The 22,966-nt window shown below is 48.7% G+C and overlaps 1 protein-coding gene across 6 annotated transcripts in view; it reads left to right on the forward strand.

The window, feature by feature from the left end:
• STK32B (serine/threonine kinase 32B) overlaps window positions 1-22,966 on the forward strand; it is a 391,097-nt gene that overhangs the window by 74,502 nt on the left and 293,629 nt on the right. For 5 of the 6 annotated variants that reach the window (XM_058723112.1, XM_058723111.1, XM_058723115.1 and 2 more), the window contains exon 2: window positions 15,603-15,658. The exons of the other annotated variant lie outside the window; for it this stretch is intronic. In XM_058723112.1, coding sequence (XP_058579095.1) covers window positions 15,603-15,658 — 56 coding nt within the window. The remainder of the gene's footprint in view (window positions 1-15,602; window positions 15,659-22,966) is intronic. 6 annotated transcript variants of the gene reach the window in all.

Consider the following 22,966-nt stretch of genomic DNA (forward strand, 5'->3'; position numbering starts at 1 on the left):
GGGATCCCCAGGTCAGCGTCCCCCAAACCAAGCTCACTCCTTTCCCCTCACGTGGTCCTCTTTTCTCCCCCGGTCTCTGCCTCCTCTGGAGCCTTCGCTGTCTGCACCTCAGCAGTGCTGTGGAGCCAGAAATCATCATGGATCCCTCACCTGCTTCCCCTCTGGCCACATCCAGGGTTCTCATGATGTGGGTCCTGTGTCTTTCTCAGCTCTCCTTTTCTCTCCCCCTGTCCTGCTCCCGTCAGGCATGCCACTCCACTCCCTTGCCTGGGTGCTGCATGACTCCCTGCGCTCCCGGCTCTCTTCCTTGGACCCACTGTGGTGGGCATAGAGGATTACGGAATGCAGTTTCCCTTCCGTAAGCCAGAGTCCCTCAGGACGCCTCGCCCCGCGTCTTGCCAGCAGCAGCATCCACGTCACCATCGCTGTCGTACTAGCCTGCTGGGACCACCGTCGCAAAGCACCACCGACTGAGCGCTGAAGCAATAAAAGTCTATTCTCCCCCGGTCTCAGAGGCTGGGGAGCCCTGGCCCAAAATGTGGGCACGTTGCTTCCTTCTGAGGCCTCCCTTCTCGGTGTGTAGATGACCATCGTCACTCTGTATCCTCACGTGGTCATCCCTCTGTGCCTGTGTCCTGATCGCCTCTTCTTACAAGGACACCAGGCCTGTAGGATCAGAGCTCACCCCAGCGACCTCGTTTTATCACCCTGTCTCCAAACGTGGTCACATGTGCGGTGCTGGGGGTCAGGCTTCAACCCCTGGATTTTCGGGGGGCGTGGTTCAGCCTGTAACCATCACCATCGTCACGATCATGCCACCTTTGTCACCATCCCCTTGCCTCCCCCACGACCATTGATGGGTCGTGTAGTACGAGCTGGGCCTAAAGCTTTTTATGCACGATCTCATTGGATTTTCACGGCACACCCATGACCTACGTGCATTTTTCAGGGATGGAGAAGAGAAGTGAGACCAGTCCCCCATGTTGCCTACTCAAGAAGGTAGCTGTCTCGTGCCCCAGCTCTGTCAAAATGTCATTATCTCCTCAGTCTGTAGGCCGGGGGAGCCGCCATGCAGCCCATCAGCTTGGAAACCAGACTCATTTTTCCGACTTAATGTAATTTGGCTCTGTCAGAGGGAAACAGTTCTGAACTTTTGACTACGTTCACGAGATGTCTGAGCGAGCAAAATGTTTCCCTGTGCTTTCAAGAGATGCACAATCTCTATTCCGCTCCTTTAAAAATTTTTTTAAATGTTTTCATTTATTTTTGAGACAGAGAGAGACAGAGCATGATCAGGGGAGGGGCAGAGAGAGAGGGGGAGACACAGAATCCGAAGCAGGCTCCAGGCTCCGAGCTGTCAGCACAGAGCCCGACGCAGGGCTCGAACCCAGGCACCGTGAGATCGTGACCTGAGCCGAAGTCAGACGCTTAACCGACTGAGCCCCCCAGGCGCCCCTCTTTTCTTCTCCTTTAAACCAATCAGCACTTTCTTGGCCCCTCCCTGCCCCCACCCCAGAGCCTCCCAAGTTCCCCCTCCACCCCATTCTGGCACTTAGAGGGTGCTTGCTCACTCTCTTGGTAGGGAGGCCATGGTGACTAGCATCAAGTTTGTTTGTTTCTGGTCCAGGGCCTGGAATAGAACCAGACTTCCAAGAAGGTCCAGAAGGAAATAACAAAATAAACAAAGATCTTGTAAACCCAGAGGCCATGGGTTTACACCCAAGAGTGTCAAGGAGGCTTCTCATCTCATTATTCTGGTTTGTGTTAGGCTAATAAGGAAGCAAGACTGTGCACGTGTGTGTTTGAGGGGACATCACTACTCTTTAGCTGTTCATGATGGTGAAGTCATCATTTATTTGGCCCTGTAGGAGGCAGAATTTTACGATGGCCCCATGACCTTCTTACCCCTCCTCACTTCCATGATTATGTTACATTATATTGTAAAAAAAGGATTGCTTAGATGGATCTAACCTAATCCCACGAGCTCTCTAAAAGCAGAGAGTTCTCTCCTGACCGGTTGCTGAAAGGAAAGTAAGAGAGATTTGGTGCATGCGAAGGATTTAGTCTACTATTAGAAACCTCTGGATGCGGGGCGCCTGGGTGGCTCAGTCAGTTAAGCATCTGACTTCGGCTCAGGTCGTGATCTCACAATTCGTGAGTTCGAGCCCCACGTCGGGCTCTGTGCTGACAGCTCGGAGCCTGGAGCCTGGTTCGGATTCTGTGTCTCCCTCTCTCTCTGCCCCTCCCCTGCTCGCACACTGTCTGTCTCCCTCTCTTTCTCAAAAATAAATAAACATTTAAAAAAATCTTGAAAGAGCCAGGAAAGAAAGAAGAACCTCCATCCTACAACCACAAGGAACTGAGTTCTGCAAGTCTGCCTCCAGGCCACCCTTGCCCTTCCTCACACCTCCCTGCAGGGCCTGCCTCTTGTTCCTGTGCAGGCAAACCGCTCAGTGATCTGACCACAGCCCTTTGCCAAAAGGCTCTTGCCTTGCCTCAGACGGAGGGCCAGGTTTTGGCCTGTGGCCGTCCAGTTGGAGCTGTTTTCCTCCAGTGAGTTGCTTTTGCACGTTTGTCAAAAATCAGTTGGGCATATTATGTGGATCAACTTCCGGGGTCCCTGTTCTGTCCCTCTTTCACTACCACCTGGTCTTGACTTTTGTAGCTTGATTTTGTGGTAGGTCTTAACATGGGATAGACCGAGTCTTCCCACGTTCTTGCTCTTTATGAAGATTGCTTTCGCTGTTCTATGGCCAACACACCTCACTCCTCTTAGGATAGTCCTTGGTCCTGTATCTCTCTCCCTCCCTTCTTGCCTTTTTTCTTTCCTGTCCGCCTCCCTCCCTCCTTCTGTCCCTCTTGGTTTCCTTGTCAGTAATGCCATAGAGCCAACTGCCCCCAAACCGGTGGCTTCCACCAGCAAGCCTTGAACGTCCTCGCTACCCTGCAGGTTGACTCCGTTCATCTCAGCTGGTCCCTCTCGCTCGTCTGGGGATTGGCTGGGTGTCACTCTGGGACAGCTTCACCTGGGTCCTGGGCTACTGGCATCGCCAGGGTGTCATTGTTCGGAAGGTAGGCCCGCGTGTTCCTCTGGTGGGGGTAGATGAGTAAGGGGGAGGCAGATATGCACAAGCACTTTCTCGAGCCTCAGCTTGAATCAAGCCTGCTAACGCCCCGTTGGCCGAATCAATCCACGTGCTGTGGCTGAATGGAGAATGAGTGGGTGGAGAAGGACACTTTACCTCGTGAGCCAGAAGGTCAGCTTGCAGAGGACATGGGTACAGGGAGGGGTCAAAAGTTGGGTCAGTCAATGTCACTCTTCTGGAGCCCTCAGCTCCTCCCTGTGCTTCTGCCTTCTGAGAGCTATCCTGCACCTGCCCACCAGACCCTCCCAGCCCAGCCAACTTCGCCATTAAAAATCGGGCCCCAGGAGTTGGAAATTTAGAGTCTTGCCGTGGTGAATACCCAACAGAGGCACTGAGGACATTTAAAATTTCCAGGACCTCAAAGATATGCCCATGGAGAATGTTTGCTTACGTTTAATGAGAAGATAAATCAAAACATAATCAGCTGAGTACAAATATTGGCTTGTTTATTCCTCCTGTCTGGGGAAGTTCCTTTCAGTGTTCATGATGAGCAAAGCAGTTAGGCAGAAGCAGTGTCCAGGGCGCCTTTCTCTCAGCATTGAGCATTAGATGAGTAATACTATCTTCTGTGCGAAAAGGAGAGGCAGCAGACATTTTCTTGATTATTGGCTATCACCCCCTCCCCATTCTGCTGGTTAGTAGGTAAGTTGAAAAGTATCAGTGGACTCTCAACCACAAGTTAGGCTTGTAATCCTGCACTGTTCTTTCCCTAAAAAGATCAGGAAACTGGTAACTCTGTTTGCAGGAGAAATGGTCGTGCTTTAAGTACTTGGAAAGCGCCCTCTGTGGAGCATTGCCCTGAGAACCGGCATGGACCTAACAGATGATCTGGTGGTGTCACATCTTCCCAGGGGATTTGTTCTAAGGTTGCACAGCTGGAAGTTACTTTGAGAAGTGACTGAATCCTGGTTAGCTTTGATTCTGCCCTACCAGACTGAAGAGCCAGATGACACAGTGTGCCCAAAATATATTTTTGTTTCTACAACTCAGACAGATACAAGTGTGTAGGTACGGGTACACATGAATGTGGGCTCATTTGTGTGGTCATCCATTCTTTCATCCATCCATCCTTCTTCCACCCTTCCTTCCATCCATCCATTCATCCTTCTATCCTTCCATCCATCCATCCATCCATCCATCATCCATCCATCTCCCTTCCTTCCTTCCATCCTTCCATCCATCCTTCTATCCTTCCATCCTTCTTTCCATCCGTCCTTCCTTCCTTCCATCCATCCATCCTTCCATCCATCCATCCATCCATCCATCCATCCTTCCTTCTATCCTTCCATCCATCCATCCATCCATCCATCCATCCATCCATCCATCCATGCATCCATCCATCCATCCTTCTGTCCTTCCTTCCATCCATCCATCCATCCATCCATCCATCCATTCATCCATCCATCCATCCTTCCTTCTATCCTTCCTTCCATCCGTCCATCCATCCATCCATCCATCCTTCTGTCCTTCCATCCATCCATCCATCCATCCATCCATCCATCCATCCTTCTGTCCTTCCATCCATCCATCCATCCATCCATCCATCCATCATCCATCCATCTTCCTTCCTTCCTTCCTTCCTTCCTTCCTTCCTTCCTTCCTTCCTTCCATCTCTCCATCCATCCATCTATCCTTCCTTCTTTTCTTCCTTCCTTCCATCCATCTGTCTGTCCGTCCATCCATCCATTCATCATCCATCCATCTATTCAGCCATCATTTATCCTCTTCCCTGGGCCAGGTGCTGTTCTGGGTGCTCTGGGTTGAATATCATCCCTCCAAAATTCATGTCTACCCAGAGCCTCAGAATGTGACAGTCTTTGCAAGTAGGGTCTTTGCAGATGTAATTAGTTAAGATGAGGTCATATTGGACTAGGGCCCTAATTCAATGACTAGGGTCCTTGTAAGAAGAGAAGAAAGATGGAGACAGCAGCAGGAAGGCCATATGACAATGGAGTCCAAGCCCAGGCACGAGAAGGGTTGCCCGAGCCTCCAGGAAGCTATAGGAGGCAAGGAAGGATTCTTCCCTAGAGCATTTGGAGGGAGCACAGTCCTGTCAACACCTTGATCTCAGACTTCCAGTGTCCAGAACTGTGAGAGAGTAAATCTTTGTTGTTTTAAACGCCTCGTTTGTGGCTCTTTGTTATGGTGGCCACAGGAAACTGACACTGGGTGCAGAGGAAGCAGATTGTCTGAGACAGTACTGCTTTTGAGGAATTATTAAGCTGGCTCTTAGTCTCCTCTCTCAAACGCGTGTTTGACGCTTCCCTTATCACAGATTCCACATTTCCACCAGCATCCAAGTGAGCTTCTGTCCTGAGATTATTGCCATATAATATTTTCCTGTATGAATTAGGGATGTGATTTCCTAAATGTTTTTCGATACAGTGTTTTTGCTGATAACAGTGCAGAGTGAGGGAAAAAAAAGGCCTTTGGGCTTTCTGAAACACATTTATCAACTAGAAAACAAAACAGTTTTTAATGAGGCTAAAAGCAGTGACTGTAGCTCAGTTTAGCAGATGCCATCATCACCTCTGTGCTGGGGACACAAGCAAGAGTGTGTGAGAAGTCTGTGGGAACAGCAGAATGTCCAGAGCGGATACTGGCCAGGACCTGGGTCTGTGTCTTAAGCTGACTATGAGTCCTCTGCGTAACCATGGCTGAGACCTGCACCTTAGGGACGAGGAACCAGGGTGGCTGTGTACCAAGACGGTCCCACCCAGGCCCTGAGTGTTGGGACACACCCACGAATGGGATGCCATGAGAGTTCCCAGGAGCAACCAGTCGTCTTGGGTGTTTAGAGTGAATTATGTACACATGGTTCCTCAGTATACTCTTTCTGGGGAGGGGGCTGTCTGTCCCAGCCCTGGTGCAGCCTGTGAGCCTGTGGCCTTTGAATAACTAGCTTACCTGCTGGCGGAGGAGGTCACGCACCAGGGTGGTCGCCTCCTTGAGTTATGGGGAAGAGGGGAGCCTGGTATATCCACCAAATGTTTCCTTTTCAGGCACTGAGCTTTATCGTTCGGGATATTGTTACATTGAACTCTGATTTGCTCAGAATATTATTTGGGGATCTAGTGAACAGAGAGAGGTACTCATTTGATTTTTAAAAATTAGAAAAAAAATGTTTTTTAATGTTTATTTATTTTTGAGACACAGAGAGAGAGCCAGAGCATGAGCAGGGGAGGGACAGAGAGAGAGGGAGACACAGAATCAGAAGCAGGCTCCAGGCTCCGAGCTGTCAGCACAGAGCCCGACGCAGGGCTTGAACCCACAAACTGTGAGATCATGACCTGAGCTGAAGTCAGATGCTTAACCAACCGAGCCACCCAGGCGCCCCTAAAAAACTATTTTTTAATGTTTATTCATTTCTGAGAGACAGAGTGCGGGTGGGGGAGGAGCAGAGAGAGAGGGAGACACGGAATGCGAAGCAGGCTCCAGGCTCTGAGCCATCAGCACAGAGCCCGATGCAGGGTCTGAACTCACTGACCGTGAAATAATGACCTGAGCCAAAGTCAGATGCCCAACCGACTGAGCCACCCAGGAGCCCCAATTTTGTTTTTGTCCAGTAAGTAACCAATCCCTCCAGTACTGCTAACAGAATAGCTGTTCTTGTTTCTACTGGAGGCCAGCCAGTGTGTGTTAACCTGCAAGGCTGTGTCCCTCCCTCCAACCCATCCTAATTCCTTGTGGACATTCTTGTGACTCAGTTTCTAGTAGATTGCACATCACTAGGGATTATGTCTTTGCTCGCTGTGGGCATCTTGTCATGAGCAGCGTCTATTTGTGGGAGGAGTGAATACACGGTGTATTGTTATATCTGCCAGGAGAAGGCTTTGTTTCTTCAGAACTTATCTCATGGGACCTTTTACCCTATTCTCACCTATTTATTCTCCTAAGAATGACTCTGTCAATTTTGGGGAACAGCCTCAATTATGATGATGTTACGTGTGAACGTGAATTTGAGAAGGGTGTCCTGCTACCTTTACTGTATTATTGTCCCATTAACAACTCTACAAGACAGGTAGCATTGTGCCCATTTCGCAGATGACTGTGGGAGATGCTGAGAAGTGAAGGGCTGCCTCTTCCTGGAAGCTGTGCCTACTCCCCTGTCATTGTTCATGTACTCCCATGGACTTGTCCCTTTCAAGACTCATCTGTTCATGGTCAGTAGCTATTTACTGAGCACTTACTATATGCCAGGCACCGTGCTAGGCTCCAGAGATACTGTAGCGAGCGAAACAGGCAAACGCCTCAGCCCTTGGGGAGTTGACCTTCCAAAATGGGGGTATGGGCAACGAACAGGTGACACAAGAACAGATATTTCAGTTCTTGAGAATTACTAGGGAGGAGGTGACCATGGGATGAGGTAGGGACACCCGGGGGGGGAGGTCACCCAGGTGGAGTGTCAGGGAAGATCTTTTACTTCTCCAGGGGGGAGACACCTGAGGAGGGGAGAGAGCTGGCGTTGGGATGAAGCAGGACCAAGCATTGCAGCAGGAGGAACAGCAGGACAGTGCCTGGGTGGGTGGGAGGCTGACGTGCTTCTAGGGAAGGGAGAGTGCACAGGGGAGGCCGGGAGGCAGGTGAGGCCCAGGGTGAGGGGTGGGGATGTGTTACCTCTGGGATGCCCGTGAGCAGCCTAAACAGGACTTGGGGTGGGAGCGCTCGGGATGGCGGGCAAAGGAGAGAAGAAAGCACTTGTTTGGCTCTCGGGCCTGCGTGGCTCAGTTTAGTGTCTGGCTCTTGATTTCTGCTCAGGTCACCGTCTCGCGGTTCGTGGGTTCGAGCCCTGTGTCGGGCTCTGCACTGACAGCGTGGAGGCTGCTCTCTGTCTGTCTCTGCCCCTCCCGCACTCCCTGTCTCTCACACACAAAATAAATAAACATACTTTAAAACACCCCCCGCTGGGGCGCCTGGGTGGCTCAGTCTGTTGACGGTCTGACTCTTGACTTCGGCTCAGGTCATGATCCCGGGGTCGTGGGATCCAGCCTCGCATTGAGCTCCATGCTGAGTGTGGAGCCTGCTAGAGAGCTCTCTCTCTCCCTCTGCCCTCGTGCCCCGCTCTCTCTTTCTCTCTAAAATAACATAAAATAAAATACGATAAAATAACATAAAATAATGCAAAATAACGTAACATAAAATAACGTATCATAAAACAACTCCTACTGAACGCCCTGTGAGCCCGAATCGGCCCCTGGGAACCCCTGGTAAACAAGAAGATTTGGGCCCTTTGGAGTAATGCTTTTCCAGCCTCTGCTCAGGCCTGGTGCATCCTTGTCCTGAAGAAATGTCCAGTGAGCTAGTGCGTTAACCACCCTCCTCGTTCGTCTCCACTCACACCCTGGTCCTGCTGTTCTGGGGCCTCGTCCTGCTGGTTCATGCCACTGGGTTCTTGCTTTTCTGGGAGCTTTTCCTGGGATCTTCCCTTCTCCTTACCCCCTGCAGAACGCTTGTAATCCCTCAGACCCACACTCAGGGTCTTGTGCTTTTGAAAACTTGCACAGACCGTCCCTGCAGCCCGGAGCACGTCCCTCCCTAGGGCCTGGTCCTCACCCTGCTACTGCCCCGGCGCCTCCGTCAGTGTCGTCGGGACCTGGCCGTGTCCCCTGCTGGGCTGCGAGCTCCTCGTGAGCCGAGTGTGTCCCCCCCGAAGTCTCTGCTCCCACCAGGGCCAGCGCACCATAGACACAGAGGTGGACCTAGTAGTGGACGCACAGTGGGCCAGAGTCTCGTGACAGGAATGCCCCTGTCCCTGGTTCCCACGTGTGGACAGGCTGCTTGCTTGCTTCTCCCTTTCCTGGGCTGTTGGCTGACCACCCACTCCATCTGGTTTTTTGTTTCGTTTCAATAGACCTTTTAAAGAAGCAGGATGGAGGTGCCTCAAAAAATTAAAAATAGAGCCACCTTGTCACCCGTCACTTGCACTACTAGGAAGTTATCCAAAGGATGCAAACATGCTGATTCGAAGGGGCACCTGCACCCCGATGTTCATAGCAGCACTCTCAACAATAGCCAAATTATGGAAAGAGCCCAAATGCCCACCGACTGACGAATGGATAAAGATGTGGTTTATATATATAATGGAATACTACTCGGCGATCAACAAGAATGAGCTCTTGCCATTTACAACAATGTGGATGGAACTGGAGGGTGTTATGCTAAGCGAAATTAGAGAAAGATAAAAATCGTACGGCTTCGCTCATACGAGGAATTTGAGAAACGAAACAGATGAACAGAGGGGAAGGGACGGAAGGATAAGATAAAAACAGAAGGAGACACACCGCAAGAGACTCTTAGATACAGAGAACAAACTGAGGGTTGCTGGAGGGGAGGTGGGTGGGGGATGGGCTAGGTGGGTGGTGGGCACTAAGGAGGGCACTTGTCGGGATGAGCCCTGGGTGTCGTATGTAACAGATGAATCCCTGGGTTCTGCTCCTGAAGCCAAGACTGTGCTGTATGTTAACTAACTTGAATTTAAATTAAAAAAAAACAACAGTTCAGGTTCACAGCAAAATTGAAGGGAAGGTGCAGAGGCTTCGCACATGCCCCCTGCCCCCACACATGCGGAGCGTCCCCATCACCAGCATCCCCACCAGGGTGGCACCTTTGTTGCGGTTGATGAGCCTGTATGACACATCGTCACTCCGAGTCCGTAGGTTATGTGAGGTTTCCCTCTTGCTGTCGGGCATCCAGTGGGTGTGGACAAATGTGTGACGGGTGTCTACCCTCATGGCATCCTGCGGGGAATCTTTGCTTCCCTGGAAATCCTCTGTGCCCACTGCATCTGCCGGCGAAGCTTGCTTTAATTTAGCAGGGCTGTGACAGCTGCCGGGACCCCATGACCTGGATTACCATCATGTGGCAGGTTGGTCTCTCTGGGTTCACAACTAAATTGGGATCTTTCCCAAAGCCCTTACCGCAGCCCCGGGTGACCGGCTCCCCCACTGCCTCTTCTCCCCAGGCTGCGCTCCGCCCAGCCTTGCCTGCTTGCTGTGCCCGGGGACCGTCACGCACATTTCCCCCCAGGGCCTTTGCACTTGCTTTTCCCTCCACCGGCGGTAACCGTCCCCTGGGTATCCTCGGGGCCAAAACTCCAATGCTGACAGGGTCAGGCAGGAGGTAGAGATGTGTGAATGGAGCTGGCTCGGACAGTGGTGAATCAGAGAGGAGGCTGTTGTTCTCTTGCCAAAGGGCATCACAGGGCCGTTTTTAGTAGATCTTCAGATATTTGAAACGATGTTGGAAATCAGCATTTCTGGGTGAAGGCGTACGGCCACCCGTTTAGCTTTTCAGGGAGGCAGGAAAGGGGACGGTTTCTTGCTGTCCCTGCCTGATGCGTGTGATACCGAAATGCATATATTTTTATGGGATGGTGATTGGGGGTTACCTGCCATTAGAGATCGTTTGAAAGAGTAATGAGCCATCTTGAAAATTCACATTTGCCTCTGAATAAACTGCCTCGTGAACATAGCGTGTTGAAAGAAAAACGTGACATTCCTTAGAAATAATCGGTTTGATGGGAATGAGGAAAGAGCCCACTGGCTTGAAAGGTAGATCAACCAGGTTTACCCGGGGTGCTCGTCACGGTCAGTAACTAATGGGCGCTAATACAGCTCTGGCTTCATCACCCCTGTGATGTTTGGTCATGATTTAATGAGAGTCGTGTCTCATAAAAGCGAAAAATGGGGAAAAACCTCGCATGCAGAATTCTAACGGCGATAATAGCTAACTATTGGTTGCCTTTACTTCAGGGCCAGCACTATTCTAAATATTTTACCTGTATGGATTCGTTGTATTTTAGTATATCCATTTTATAAGTTAAGAGACTGAGGCACAGAGAGGTTAAGTGACTTCCCCAAGGTCACCCAGCTTGTGAGGGGTGGAGTCAGAGTTCATATCCAGGCAGCCTGGTCCTTATGTTTATACCACAAACAACTTTCTTCTTCTGCCTTTTAGTAAAATTACAATGAGGCTGGAAATCCAACAATAAAATAGTTGGCATATACCAAACCCCTGTGTGGCTGGCTTTGTGTATCAGAAAAGAATGCTTCTGGCTTCCATTAGTAGCAAACTTGACTCACAGGCACTTGAACAAATAACAGTGTATTTTTTTTTAACGTGGTAAGTCGAGAGGTAGGCAGTTGCTGGTATGGCCTCAGGGACTTTACAACAGGGAATGGCTTCTCTGCACCTTTGGCCTTTTGCTTGTGTTCGTTGTCTCATAACCACAAGGTGGCTGCTGCAGCTCCAGACCTCACATCCATATTCATGGCAGGAAGAGGCAGGAGGGCTGAAGGGCCACTCCACTTGTAACGGTCCCTTTTCATCAGGAAAAAATGCTTTCCCAGAAATACAGCGGAGGATTCTCTGCTGAGATTTTGTTCACTAGGCCTGTGTCACAAGGTCATTGCCAGTTGCACGAATGTCTGGGAAAGTGGGGTGCACCGTTGTCCAGATAAATGTGGTGGCCCCTGGACCATCCGTATCACCTGGGAACTTGTTAGAAATTCGGATGCTCTGGCCTCTCCCCAGAAGCTCAGGAGTGGGGGCATGATCTTTCTTGAGAAGCCTCCCCGTGATTCTGATGAACACCACTGGACTAGGCCTGTTGTGACTCATTGCCTGGGGCTGTCCACACTGATCCCTTGACAGACCTGAGGTTTCCTTATGAAGGAAGAAGAGAGAGTTGAGCTGAGCCGGGCAAACAATCAATTCTCTCTTTTTTAAAGATGTTTGTTTATTTATTTTTGGGACAGAGAGAGACAGAGCATGAACAGGGGAGGGGCAGAGAGAGAGGGAGACACAGAATCGGAAACAGGCTCCAGGCTCTGAGCCGTCAGCACAGAGCCCGACGCGGGGCTCGAACTCACGGACTGTGAGATCGTGACCCGAGCCGAAGTCGGCCGCTTAACCGACCGAGCCACGCAGGCGCCCCAGACACTCCTTTTTTAAGAGCGTACCTTACCGTCTCCGAGCTGGCTCCAGCAATGCTGTGACTTCTTTGGGGGGGGGGGGGGTGCAGCTTAATGATCTAGAAACGTGACAGGTGACCCAGCTATGCTGGTTTTCCTAGGGATGTGGGACTTTCAGTGCTGATACCAGGCGGGTCCCAGGCAAACCAGGACAAGATCTGAACTCGCTCGTCAACCCCTCCCATCCCCCGGCCAAGTTCTCCTGCTCTGGGCCAACAACCCTACATGACAATGCAATTTCTAGGCCCGTCTTTGGCTTGACACGGTCCCTGCAGCCATTTCAGACTGCTCACCAGCCACTGCAAAGCCCTCCCTTCTTCATAGTGTGTTCACGTAGGCACTATTTATGTAAGCACCAGTATACCAGGCCTCAGGGAAACGCCAGATAAATGGAGAACACAGGCCATATGCTCAAAGCCATTTAAATCCAATCTAGTCCAATAAGCAAATAAACATTAAACGAGTACCTGTTTGGCTCATGTTATTATGTTGGAAGCCCCCACAGAGCACCTGTGTTTGCAGGGGATCCGGATGAGTGAGGTTATTTACAGCACGATTAACACTGATTATTAAAATAATAACGGGTTTTGGCATTTGCCAGTTGGCTCAGTAGTGAACACCCCTCTCCAGTTAGGAGACGCGACAGAAGGAGAGGCCGGCGGAGAATCAAGTCTTACCTGGGGTTGAGGATTGCGGCCCAGGAGGGCAGCCGCGAGGGCTCCCTGATGCCAAAGCCCAGAGTTAGCCAGACTCCTCCCCCGCCCACCCTTGAGGGGCAGTTCTGGACGCTGCGGGCCCCTGCACATGGGGGCTGGCCCTAAGAAGCTTCTGGCAAGAAGGAGCAGAGGAAAAGCTTGCTCCCTGAAGACAGTTTCCAAAGAGAGAGCAGGATAAGCAGAAATACACAGGGGCTGCTCCTTGTCTAGCACAGCACTGGGCTCACACCACCTTTGATGGGCTAGGAGGCGGGGGGTGTGCAGGGAACAGCCTTCCTAGGAGGGCTTGGCTCTTTGGTCTTGTCCCCTAACCGGAGCGGGGTGTTCATTACTGAGCCAACTGGCGAATGCCTAAACTTATTATTATTTTCATAATTGGGGTTATCGCGCTGTAAATAATCTCACGCATCCGTACCCCCTACAAAAAAATGCGTGTTCCGTGGGAGTTTCCAACAGAAGACATGAGACACATCGGTACTTCTTTGCTTATTGGACTAGGCTGGATGGGAGGGAGGACCGCCCTTTGTCCCCCAGCACAAACAACGAGGGCTTCTTGAGACGTTGCACTGTGCTGGGCACGATTCTCTGCTTTTGTGGGAGGTGGGCACTGTCGCACCCACTTAACAGGTGGGGTAAGTGAGGCACTCGGAGGCCATGTGACTCACCGAGGGCTGTGGCAGAGCCGGGGTTCTGGACCTAAGCGGTGTGACTCGGGCTGGGTTCTCCTGATCCCTGGACAGACCGGTCTGCGGGAGGTCCAGAGAGAAAGGGCTGCATTGGAAGAGGGAGAGGCTTCCTGAGAGAGCACGTGAGCCACGTGCAGGCAGGAGTTACCCCCCAAATGAGGGGTGTTGTCCTGACGTCTCAGGGAGCGCTCGGGGAAGCAGGGACGTTTCCTGCCAAGTGGGGGGCGGCTGGCGAACCCTGGCAGCGATGCCTGCCCCGTGGGGCCTCGGGGCTCACGAGAGGATGCGCCCATCTCCCAGCTCGCTGCTGGGCGCCTGGCAAACACAGTCCAGGCACCTTGTTTTCTCTTCTTCGACTTTTGGTGAGGGGGCAGGAGGTCAAAGCGTAGGCTTTCCTTTCCTGACAAGCTATACGCAAAGGAAGCCAATCCAGGTCCAAGAAGCGAGGTTTTGCCAAGTTGACCATTGACTCCGCCTCTCTATTCCAAGCACGCTGGGCACCGGAGGGCACGCTGGATTCTGACTGGGGCTCTGTAGGGACACGGTTCAACCTAATTGTCCTCCTTGGCGTCCTTTTCATACACAGGGAACCGTGTTCATTCACTTCCCCGCATCCTCGCCCCCGCAGCGGAGTGAACGAAATCAATTCACTTCATCTTTTGTAAATGACGCGTCTTTCCGACTTACCGGAAACTGGCTGTAATTCAGCCTCATTAAAAACTGTTTCCCGAACACTCCTGATGCACGAGCAGTCGTGGCTGGTGTGCAAGTGGACGTCTGCTTTCAGTCAGCCCTTGAGTCGACGAGTATTTGTCGGATACTGACTGTGTGCTCGCACCGTGCTAGGTGCCGGGGACGCGGTGGGAGATGCAAACACGGCTTTTGACCTCAGGGGGCTTAGCGTCTAGTGGGGAAGAAGTGATCTTAATCAAATCCATGTAAAGTAATACAGAACCAGGTGTTTTGGAGGAAGGCCCCGCTGGGAGAGTGGGCCAGGGGAGCCGAAAATCTGGCGGGTGAGCCCAGTTGGCTCTGGACGCAGAAGGGTGAAGAGAGGGCAGAGTTAAGAAGCGTGCAGTCAGGAGAAGAGCGTTAAAAGCCCAGGGGATGACTGTCGTAGGCACAGAAAAGAAGCTTGTGTGTCTGGAGCTTGGAGGGTGTGGGGAATGCGGGCGGTGAAACAGAAGAGGCAAGTGTCTGGATGGTGTAGGAATTTGCTCTTTTGCTGGAAAGCAGCGATGGGGCATATTGGAGGGGAGTAGAGGATGGGCGAGACCCCCTCCCTGCAGCAAAAACATATCCCGGGACGGGAGGGTCAAGAGTGGAGGAGGACTGGACCACGGGTGGACAGATGGGAGAGAGAGCCAGGAGGTACAGCGGACCTAACCCGATGAAGGACTAATGGGGGGTTGAGAGAGAGGGGCAGGGGGTGTAGGATGAGTTCCAGGCTTTGAGCGCGTGAGGTCGGGTGCATGTTGAAGCACTCCTCCCATGCTCCATTTAGGACCTGTTGGGTTCAAAGTGGCTTTGAAGCTTCAAGACTTGCTGTGGGGTAGGTATCCATCAGTACGTAGAGCCTGGAGGCCAGAGAAAAGGTTCCTTGGAGAGTCCCTGGCAATTAGGTGGTGACTGAAGCCTTTGGAACCGGTGAGAAGAGGAAGGTGGTAAATGGAGGCTTGACAGACTTTCGTACTTCGTGGCTGGGACGGCGCGTGAAGCGTGAGCTGAAGCATGAACTGGGAAACCGAGAGGGTGCATTTCTGTAGGAGCCGAGCAGGTGCTTTGAGAAGGACAGAGTGGCCAAATAAAGGAGGACAGAAAGGTGTCCGTGGCCATGTGTTGTTGGCCTGCTGTGCTGTAGGGATAGGGTGGAAACCAGACCAGAGTAAGGCAGTAGGGGTAGCAAGAATGGGGAGACCCCCCCATAACTAAGGCAGGGTGCTGCCGTGGCAAATATAAGGCAGATGAAACCAGAAGCCGTTCGGAATAAATGGGTGGGAATGTAGGGCGGACTTTCGAGAACCAATGGCAAGGTGTGGCAAACCTGATCTGTTTCTTTCTTTCCCTTATTTTCTTTTGCAGTCAACTTTGACCATTTTCAGATCCTGCGGGCCATCGGTAAAGGGAGTTTTGGAAAGGTAAGAATGATGGATTTTTAAAAACTTCATTAACAAAATGTGAAAGTCCCGACCACTAGGCGCGTGCGCACGCGCGGGCCCGTGTGTCTGTTTCTGTGTTGGTTGCTGGGCCCTGGGAATTTCCTGCTTGACGGAAAGACGCGGGCTTGCCAAGTTTGAAATGTGAAAGGAAGTCTGAAGAGTTTCCTTTGGATCCGCTGTAGGTGGATTACAATGGTAATTATTTCAAGATTGCTAATGCTGTTTCTTCCTTGAGGACCCAAATGAGGAAAGCGGAAAAACAAAAGCCACGAATTTAGGAGATGGCCAACATCAATGCTTTCCTGCAACGTAGGCATTCTGTAAGGAAATTTTCTTGTGGAAGGAATACTGGACATGAGATCTACCCTCCTAACAAATTTTAAAATGTGCAGTATATCTTTGTTGACTGTGGATACGATGCTGCACAGCAGATCTCTAGAGCTTATCAGTGTTGGGCAACTGAAACTTTATGCCCCTTGATGAGTACCTACCTCCCCACTTCCTCCGCCCCTCAGTCCCTGGCGACTACCACTCCCACTCTTCCATTCTATGACTTTGACTTTTTAGATACCTCGTGTCTACGGAATCGTGCAGTATTTGTCCTTTTTTGTGACTGGCTTCTTTCACTTAGCATGATGTCCTCAAGACTCATCCGTGTTGTTGCAAATCGTAGTGTTTCTTTCTCTTTTAAAGGCTAAATGATATTTTATTGTACCTATAAACCACAATTTTTTTTAATTCATCCATCTGTTGATGGACAGTTACATCGTTCCCCCCATCTTGGCTCTTGTGACCCGTGCTGCACTGAACACGGGAGTGCAGATATCTCTTTGAGATCCTGATTTCAACTACTGTGGATAAGTGTCTAGAAGTGAGATTGCGCAATCATATGGAAGTTCTAGTTTTCGTTTTTTGAGGAACCTCCGTGCTGTTTTCCACTGTAGCTATGACATTGCCACCATCAGTGTGCAAGGGCTCTGATCTCATCACATCCTTGCCAATATTTTTTTTTTTTTTTTGCTAGTGGCCTTCCTGATCACTTGTTGAAGTTTTGACTTGCATTTCCCTGATGATTAGTCCTATTCAGCCACCTATTAACCTACCTATTAGCCACTTGTACATCTTCTTTGGAGAAATGTCTATTCAAGTCTTAAAATCAGGTTCCTAGTTGTGGGTTTTTTTAAACTATTGAATTATAGGAGCTCCTTACATATTTTGGAGTTGAGCCCCTTATCAGATAAATGGTCTCCTAATATTTTCTCCCGTTCTGTAGGTTGTCTTTGCACTCTTGACTACTTCCTTTGCTGTGCAGAAGCTTTTTAGTTTGATACACTTGTTTATTTTTGTTAGCTGTGCTTTTGATGTCATATCCATGAAATCATTGCTAAGACAGTATCACGAGGCTTTTTTTTTTTTTCAATGTTTTCTTCTGGGAGGTTTATAGTTTCAAGTCTTAACATTTCAATCTATAGCCAACTTTTACTTGATTTTTGTATATGGTGTGAGGTAAAGCTCAATTTCGTTCATCTTTGTGTCAATATCCAGTTTTCCAGCACCATTTGTTGAAGAGACTACCTTGCCCCATTGTGTATTCTTGGTACCCTTGTCAAAGATCAGTTGACCACGTATGCATGACTTTATTTTCGGGCTCTTCATTCTGTTCCATTGGTCTCTGTGTCTGTCTTTATGCCAACGCCATGCTGTTGTGATTAATATAACTTTGTAATATAATTTGAAATCCATAAGCGTGATGCAACCAGCTCCGTTCTTGCCCAAGATAGATCTGGCTGTTTGTGATCTTTTGTGGTTCCATGTGAATTATAATTGTTTTTTTTTTTTTTCTCTTTCTGTAAAAAAAAAGTCATTGGGAGTTCGATAGGGGTTGTGTTGACTCTTTAAATTGCTTTGCTATTATGGATATTTTGATAATATTAAGCCTTCCAATCCATGAAATGGACGCCTTTCCATTTGTGTCTTATTTAATTTCTTTTGTCAGTGTTCTTTAATTTTCTGTACACCAGTCTTTCATTGTATTATTTGAATTCTTTTTGATGCTATTGGAAATATGATTGTTTCCCTAATATCATTTTCAGATAATTCATTATTAGTATATGGAAACACAGTTGATTTTTGTATGCTGGTTTTGTAGCCTGCAACTGTACTGAATGTATTAATTCCACTTTTTTTATGGCATCTTTAAGATATTGTATACATTAGATTACGTCAACTGTAAACAGAGACACTTGCTTCTTCTTTTCCAATTTGGATGCCTTTTCTTTTCTTTTTTCTTTTCTCTTCTCTTCTCTTCTCTTCTCTTCTGTTCTCTCCCCTCCCCTCCCCTCCCCTCCCCTCCCCTCCCTTCTCTTCTCTTCTCTTTTCTCTAATTATCTTAGTTTGTTTTAGTTTTTCGACTAAGTGCTCTGTCTAGGACCTCCAGTACTGTGTTGAACGGAAGTGGCGAGAGTTGGTATCCTTGCCTTTTTTCCTGACCTTAGAGGAAAAGCTTTCAGTTTTCCACTATAATATTAATTGTGGGCTTTTCGTATATGCCCTTTGCTGTGTTGAGTTAATTCCCTTCCATTCCTGGTTTGTTGAGGATTTTCATCAGGAAAGTGTGTTCACTTTGGTCAAGTGCCTTTTCTGCCTCTATGCAGACAATCCTGTGACTGTTCTTTTCTTTTGTTACCGTGGGATATCACGTGAATTGATTTCCCTGTGCTGGGATTTCCCTGTGTTATGTCCCAGGGATAAATTCCACTTGTTCGTGGTGTGCGATCTGCCTCAAGTGAGTGCCTTCGGATTTGATTTGCTGGTAGTTGATTGAGGATTTTTATATCCATGCTCATCAGATAGATTGGCTGGTAGTTTCTTTTCTTGTGTCTTTGCCTGGCTTTGTTATCGAGTTCATTACGGGCCCATAAAATGAGTGGTTGTGTTCCCTCCTCTTCCGTTTTTGGAAAGAGTTTGAGAGCATCGATTCTTCTTGAAATGTTTGGTAAGATTCAACGGCGAAGGCAACTGTCTTGGGCCTTTCTTTGTTGGGAGGTTTGACATTTGTTTGTGGAAAGTACGTGTTTGTAATCCTCAACTGTTTCCAGTGACAGGCTGTTGGGACACAATGAAAAGAAGGCAAGGACTTTCAGAAAACAAGAAAGGTTCCCCAGGCCCAGCCCGTGTGTTCCCACTTACTCAGAAATTTCCTTTGGCAATATTTGCTTTGAGTGCGTACTGAGTGCCAGGTATCCTTATACATTCCCAAGTAAATATTATTGTTTCCATTATACAAGTGGAAAAATCTAGACGGAAATACCCAGACTTGGTAACTCCAGAAGACAAGGTAGTCCACCCATTGTCACACAGGCCAGCAGTGTCCCAGCTGGGATGTGAGCCAAAGCCTGTTTGATGACCAGGCACCTGCTGTTTTAACAGCTTCACACTCTTGATTAGACCATTCAGAACTCAGAGTTAAACTGAGATATTGATCTAAGAAATTGGATAGAATCAGCCTTTTCTCCCTTGTTCCCTCTCTTCCTCTCTTTTTCTCTGTCCCTCCCTTTCCTTCCTTCTTTCTTCCTTCTTTCTTCCTTCTTTCTTCTTTCTTCCTTCTTTCTTCCTTCCTTCCCTCCTTCTTTCCTTCCTTCCTTCCTTCCTTCCTTCCTTCCTTCCTTCCTTCCTTCCTTTCTTTCTTTCTTCCCTCCCTCCTTCCCTCCCTCCCTCCCTCCCTTCTTTTCTTGGACTTTCTTTTGTTCTTTAATTAATTCAATGCATGAATATTTAAAAAAATTTTTTTTTTAATGTTTATTTTTGAGAGAGAGAGAGAGAGACAGAGTGAGAGCAGGGGAGGGGCAGAGAGAGAGGGAGACAGAATCGGAAGCAGGCTCCAGGCTCTGGGCTGTCAGCACAGAGCCTGACATGCGGCTCAAACCCATGAAGTGTGAGATCATGACCTGAGCTAAAGTCAGATGCCCAACCAACTGAGCCACCCAGGCGCCTCTCAATGCATGAATATTAACTGAGTGCCTATCCAGTGCTGGGCACTGGATTTTGATCCAGTCCTGACCTAAACAGACCCGAGTGTTTTCCCTTGAGGAGTTCACATTTAGAAAGGAGAGGGATGGCAGACAGGTAAATATGGGTATCTTTGGTAAGATAGTAGTAAGCACATTACAATATAGGGGGGTATAGTGTTCTGGGAGGTAGTGGCAGAGAGAGGTTGCTGATTTACGGAGCTGAGCTGTCATAGGGTGGTCCCTAACCGCATGTGGGTATTTAAATTTAAATTAACTCACACTAAATGAAATGACAAAAACTCACTTCCTCACGCACATTCGCCACAGTTTGAGTGCCTAGTGGCCACATGGGGCTGGTGGTTACTGTGTTAGACAGCTCAGGTTATAGGTCATTTCCACCATCCTGGACAGTGTTCTCACAGAGGGTGGCAGGAAGTCCTCCATGGTAAAATGATGTGTGAGCACAATCCTGAAGGGAGTGAAGGAGTAAGACACGCAGGTTCCAGGCAGAGGGAACAGCAAATGCAAACACTCTGGGAGTGTGGTCGGTAGTTTTGAGGAGCTTCAAGGTGGGGGGACTGCTTTAGCTGAGGTCGATGATGTTAGTAAGGACCGAATCACGTAGGACCTAGTGAACTGTGGTGAAGGTGGAGAAGGGAAGGCCCTGGGGTTTGGACAACGTGATCTGTTTGTAAAGTTTATAGGTCATTTTGGCCGCCATGCTGAGGGTACCCTTTGGCCACCATACCGAAAGTACCCTGTGCTGGGCCAAGGTACATTTACCATTGTTGACCATTTAGACAGGTCACTGAAGGCAAGGGAAATGAAAGCGAAAATGAGCGATCGGGGCCTCATCACGATAAAGAGCCTCTGCACGGTGAAGGAAACAATCAACAAAACGCAAAGGTAGCTGACGGGGTGAGAGAAGATATTCGCAGATGACATTTCTTATAAAGGGTAGTATCCAGAGTCTACAAAGAACTTCTCAAACTCGACACCCAAAAAACAACCCAGTTAAGAAATGGGCAGAAGACACGAACAGACACTTTCCCAAGGAGGACATCCAGATGGCTAACAAACACATGAAAAGATGCTTGACATCACTCATCATCAGGGAAATACAAATCAAAACCACCATGAGATCCCACCTCACCTGTCAGAATGGCTAACATTGAGTACTCAGGAAACGACAGATGTTGGTGAGGATGTGGAGAAAGGGGATCCCTCTTGCACTGCTGGTGGGAGTGGCAAACTGGTGCAGCCACTATGGAGAACAGTATGGAGGCTCCTTGATAAATGAAAAAGAGAACTACCCTATGATCCAGTAATTTCACTACTAAGTGTTTGCCCAGAGGATACAAAAATACAGATTTGAAGGAGTACATGCACTCCGATGTTTATAGCAGCCCTATCAGCGATAGTCAAACTATAGAAAGAGCCCAAGTGTCCATCGACTGGTGAATGGATAGAGATGTGGTATATGTATACAATGGAATATTACTCAGCCATCAAGAAGAATGAAATCTGGCCATTTGCAATGATGCGGATGGAGCTGGAATGAATTATGCTAAGCAAAATAAGTCCGCCAGAGAAAGACAAATACCGTGTGATTTCTTTCATATGTGGAATTTAAGAAACAAAACAGATGAACGTATGGGAAGGGGGGGGGAAGAGAAGAGAAGGAAATAAACCACAAGAGACTCTTAACAATAGAGAACAAACTGATGGAGGGAGGGGGTGGCGGATGGGCTGGATGGGTGATGGGCATTAAGGAGGGCACTTGTCATGAGCACTGAGTGTTATATGTAAGTGATGAATCACATCACTGAATTCTTCTGAAACCAATATTGTACCGTATATTAACTAACATTTATTTATTTTTAACTAACTAAAATTTAAATTTAAAAATGCCAAAAATAAAAATTTGGTCATAATAAAAAAATAAATCGTTGACCATTTACATTATCAAGTGAACTGGGTTGTTTGGTAATTTAACAGACACTCAAAAATAAAGATTACGTTTCAATATTAAAAAAAAAAAACATTTTTAACAGACATTCATTGGGCCACTGAGCAGGGTCATGTGCTGCATTATATTGTGTTCCTGGCAACACTGGGGGTTTCCTGAGGACAGAAATGTTGTTGAAAAAGCGGGTATGGAAAACAGTAAATTATGACATGGTGTGGGATGGCTAATTTTATGTGTTCCGTGGTTAAGCTGTGATACCCAGATATTTGCTCAAATACCAGACTAGATGTTGCTGTGAAGGTAATTTTTAAATCAGATTAGCCTTTAAATCAGTAGATTTAGAGTGAAGCAGATGACCCTCCATAATGTGGGTGGGCCACATCCAATCAGTGGAAGGTCTTAAGAGAAAGACTGAGGTTCCCCTAAAGAAGAAGGAATTCTGCCTCGATCCAGGTGGCAACTCCAGGTCCCTTGGGTTTCCAGCCTGCTCACCTGCCCTGCAGAATTCAGACTTATCAGCCACAATTGTGGAACCAAGTCCTTAAAATAAATCTGTCTGTCTGATCTCACTGGTTCCATTTCTCTGGAGAATCCTGATTACTACATGGTGTAGTAAGAAAGGCAGGAGCAGGGGCAAGCGGTAGCCAAGGTGGGGAGAAGGAAGGTTTGGGAAGAACTTACTAGCAAGAGGCCAGAGCAAAACTAAAGCCATAGGAAATGGTTTTAGAGGCATTTACTCTGCTTGGGGCACTCTGAACCCCATCTGACCCTGTGAATGATTATTCGGACATAGTGCTCCAGATGTGACATGTGCTGCTTTAGAAATCCTGGTGAAACCCTCCGTTCCTGCTTTTATTCTGGGGCTCACCCCCTCCCCCGTCCCCCCCCCCCAGGCCCCCTTTCCATAACTTACACTTCAGGGCAGGCCTGCAGGAGGGAGATGACCGGTCCCCCAGGCCTGGACTGTAGGGTAGAGTGTCACTAAGGTTTGTGCTGTGTCATGGGGGGAGCCACGTGGTCCTTCAGACTGACACACGGGTCACAGGCCAGTTCTCAGATGCACCCCTGGACTCCTCTTTGGCCCGTCCCCACGCCCCTGCTCTCAGCCTGCTGTCTCTCTTCTGGTTTGCCTCCCTCCCTCTCTGTTTGAAACTATTTTTTCCCCTCCCCCTCCCCCATGGTCTTCTGTTAAGTTTCTCAAATTCCATGTATGAGTGAAAACATATGATATCTGTCCTTTTCTGACTTATTTCACTCAGCATTATACCCTCCAGTTCCATCCACGTTGTTGCAAATGGAAAGCTTTCA

The sequence above is a fragment of the Neofelis nebulosa genome, chromosome 3 (genome assembly GCF_028018385.1).
Source record: "Neofelis nebulosa isolate mNeoNeb1 chromosome 3, mNeoNeb1.pri, whole genome shotgun sequence".
Taxonomy (NCBI): Eukaryota; Metazoa; Chordata; class Mammalia; order Carnivora; family Felidae; genus Neofelis; species Neofelis nebulosa.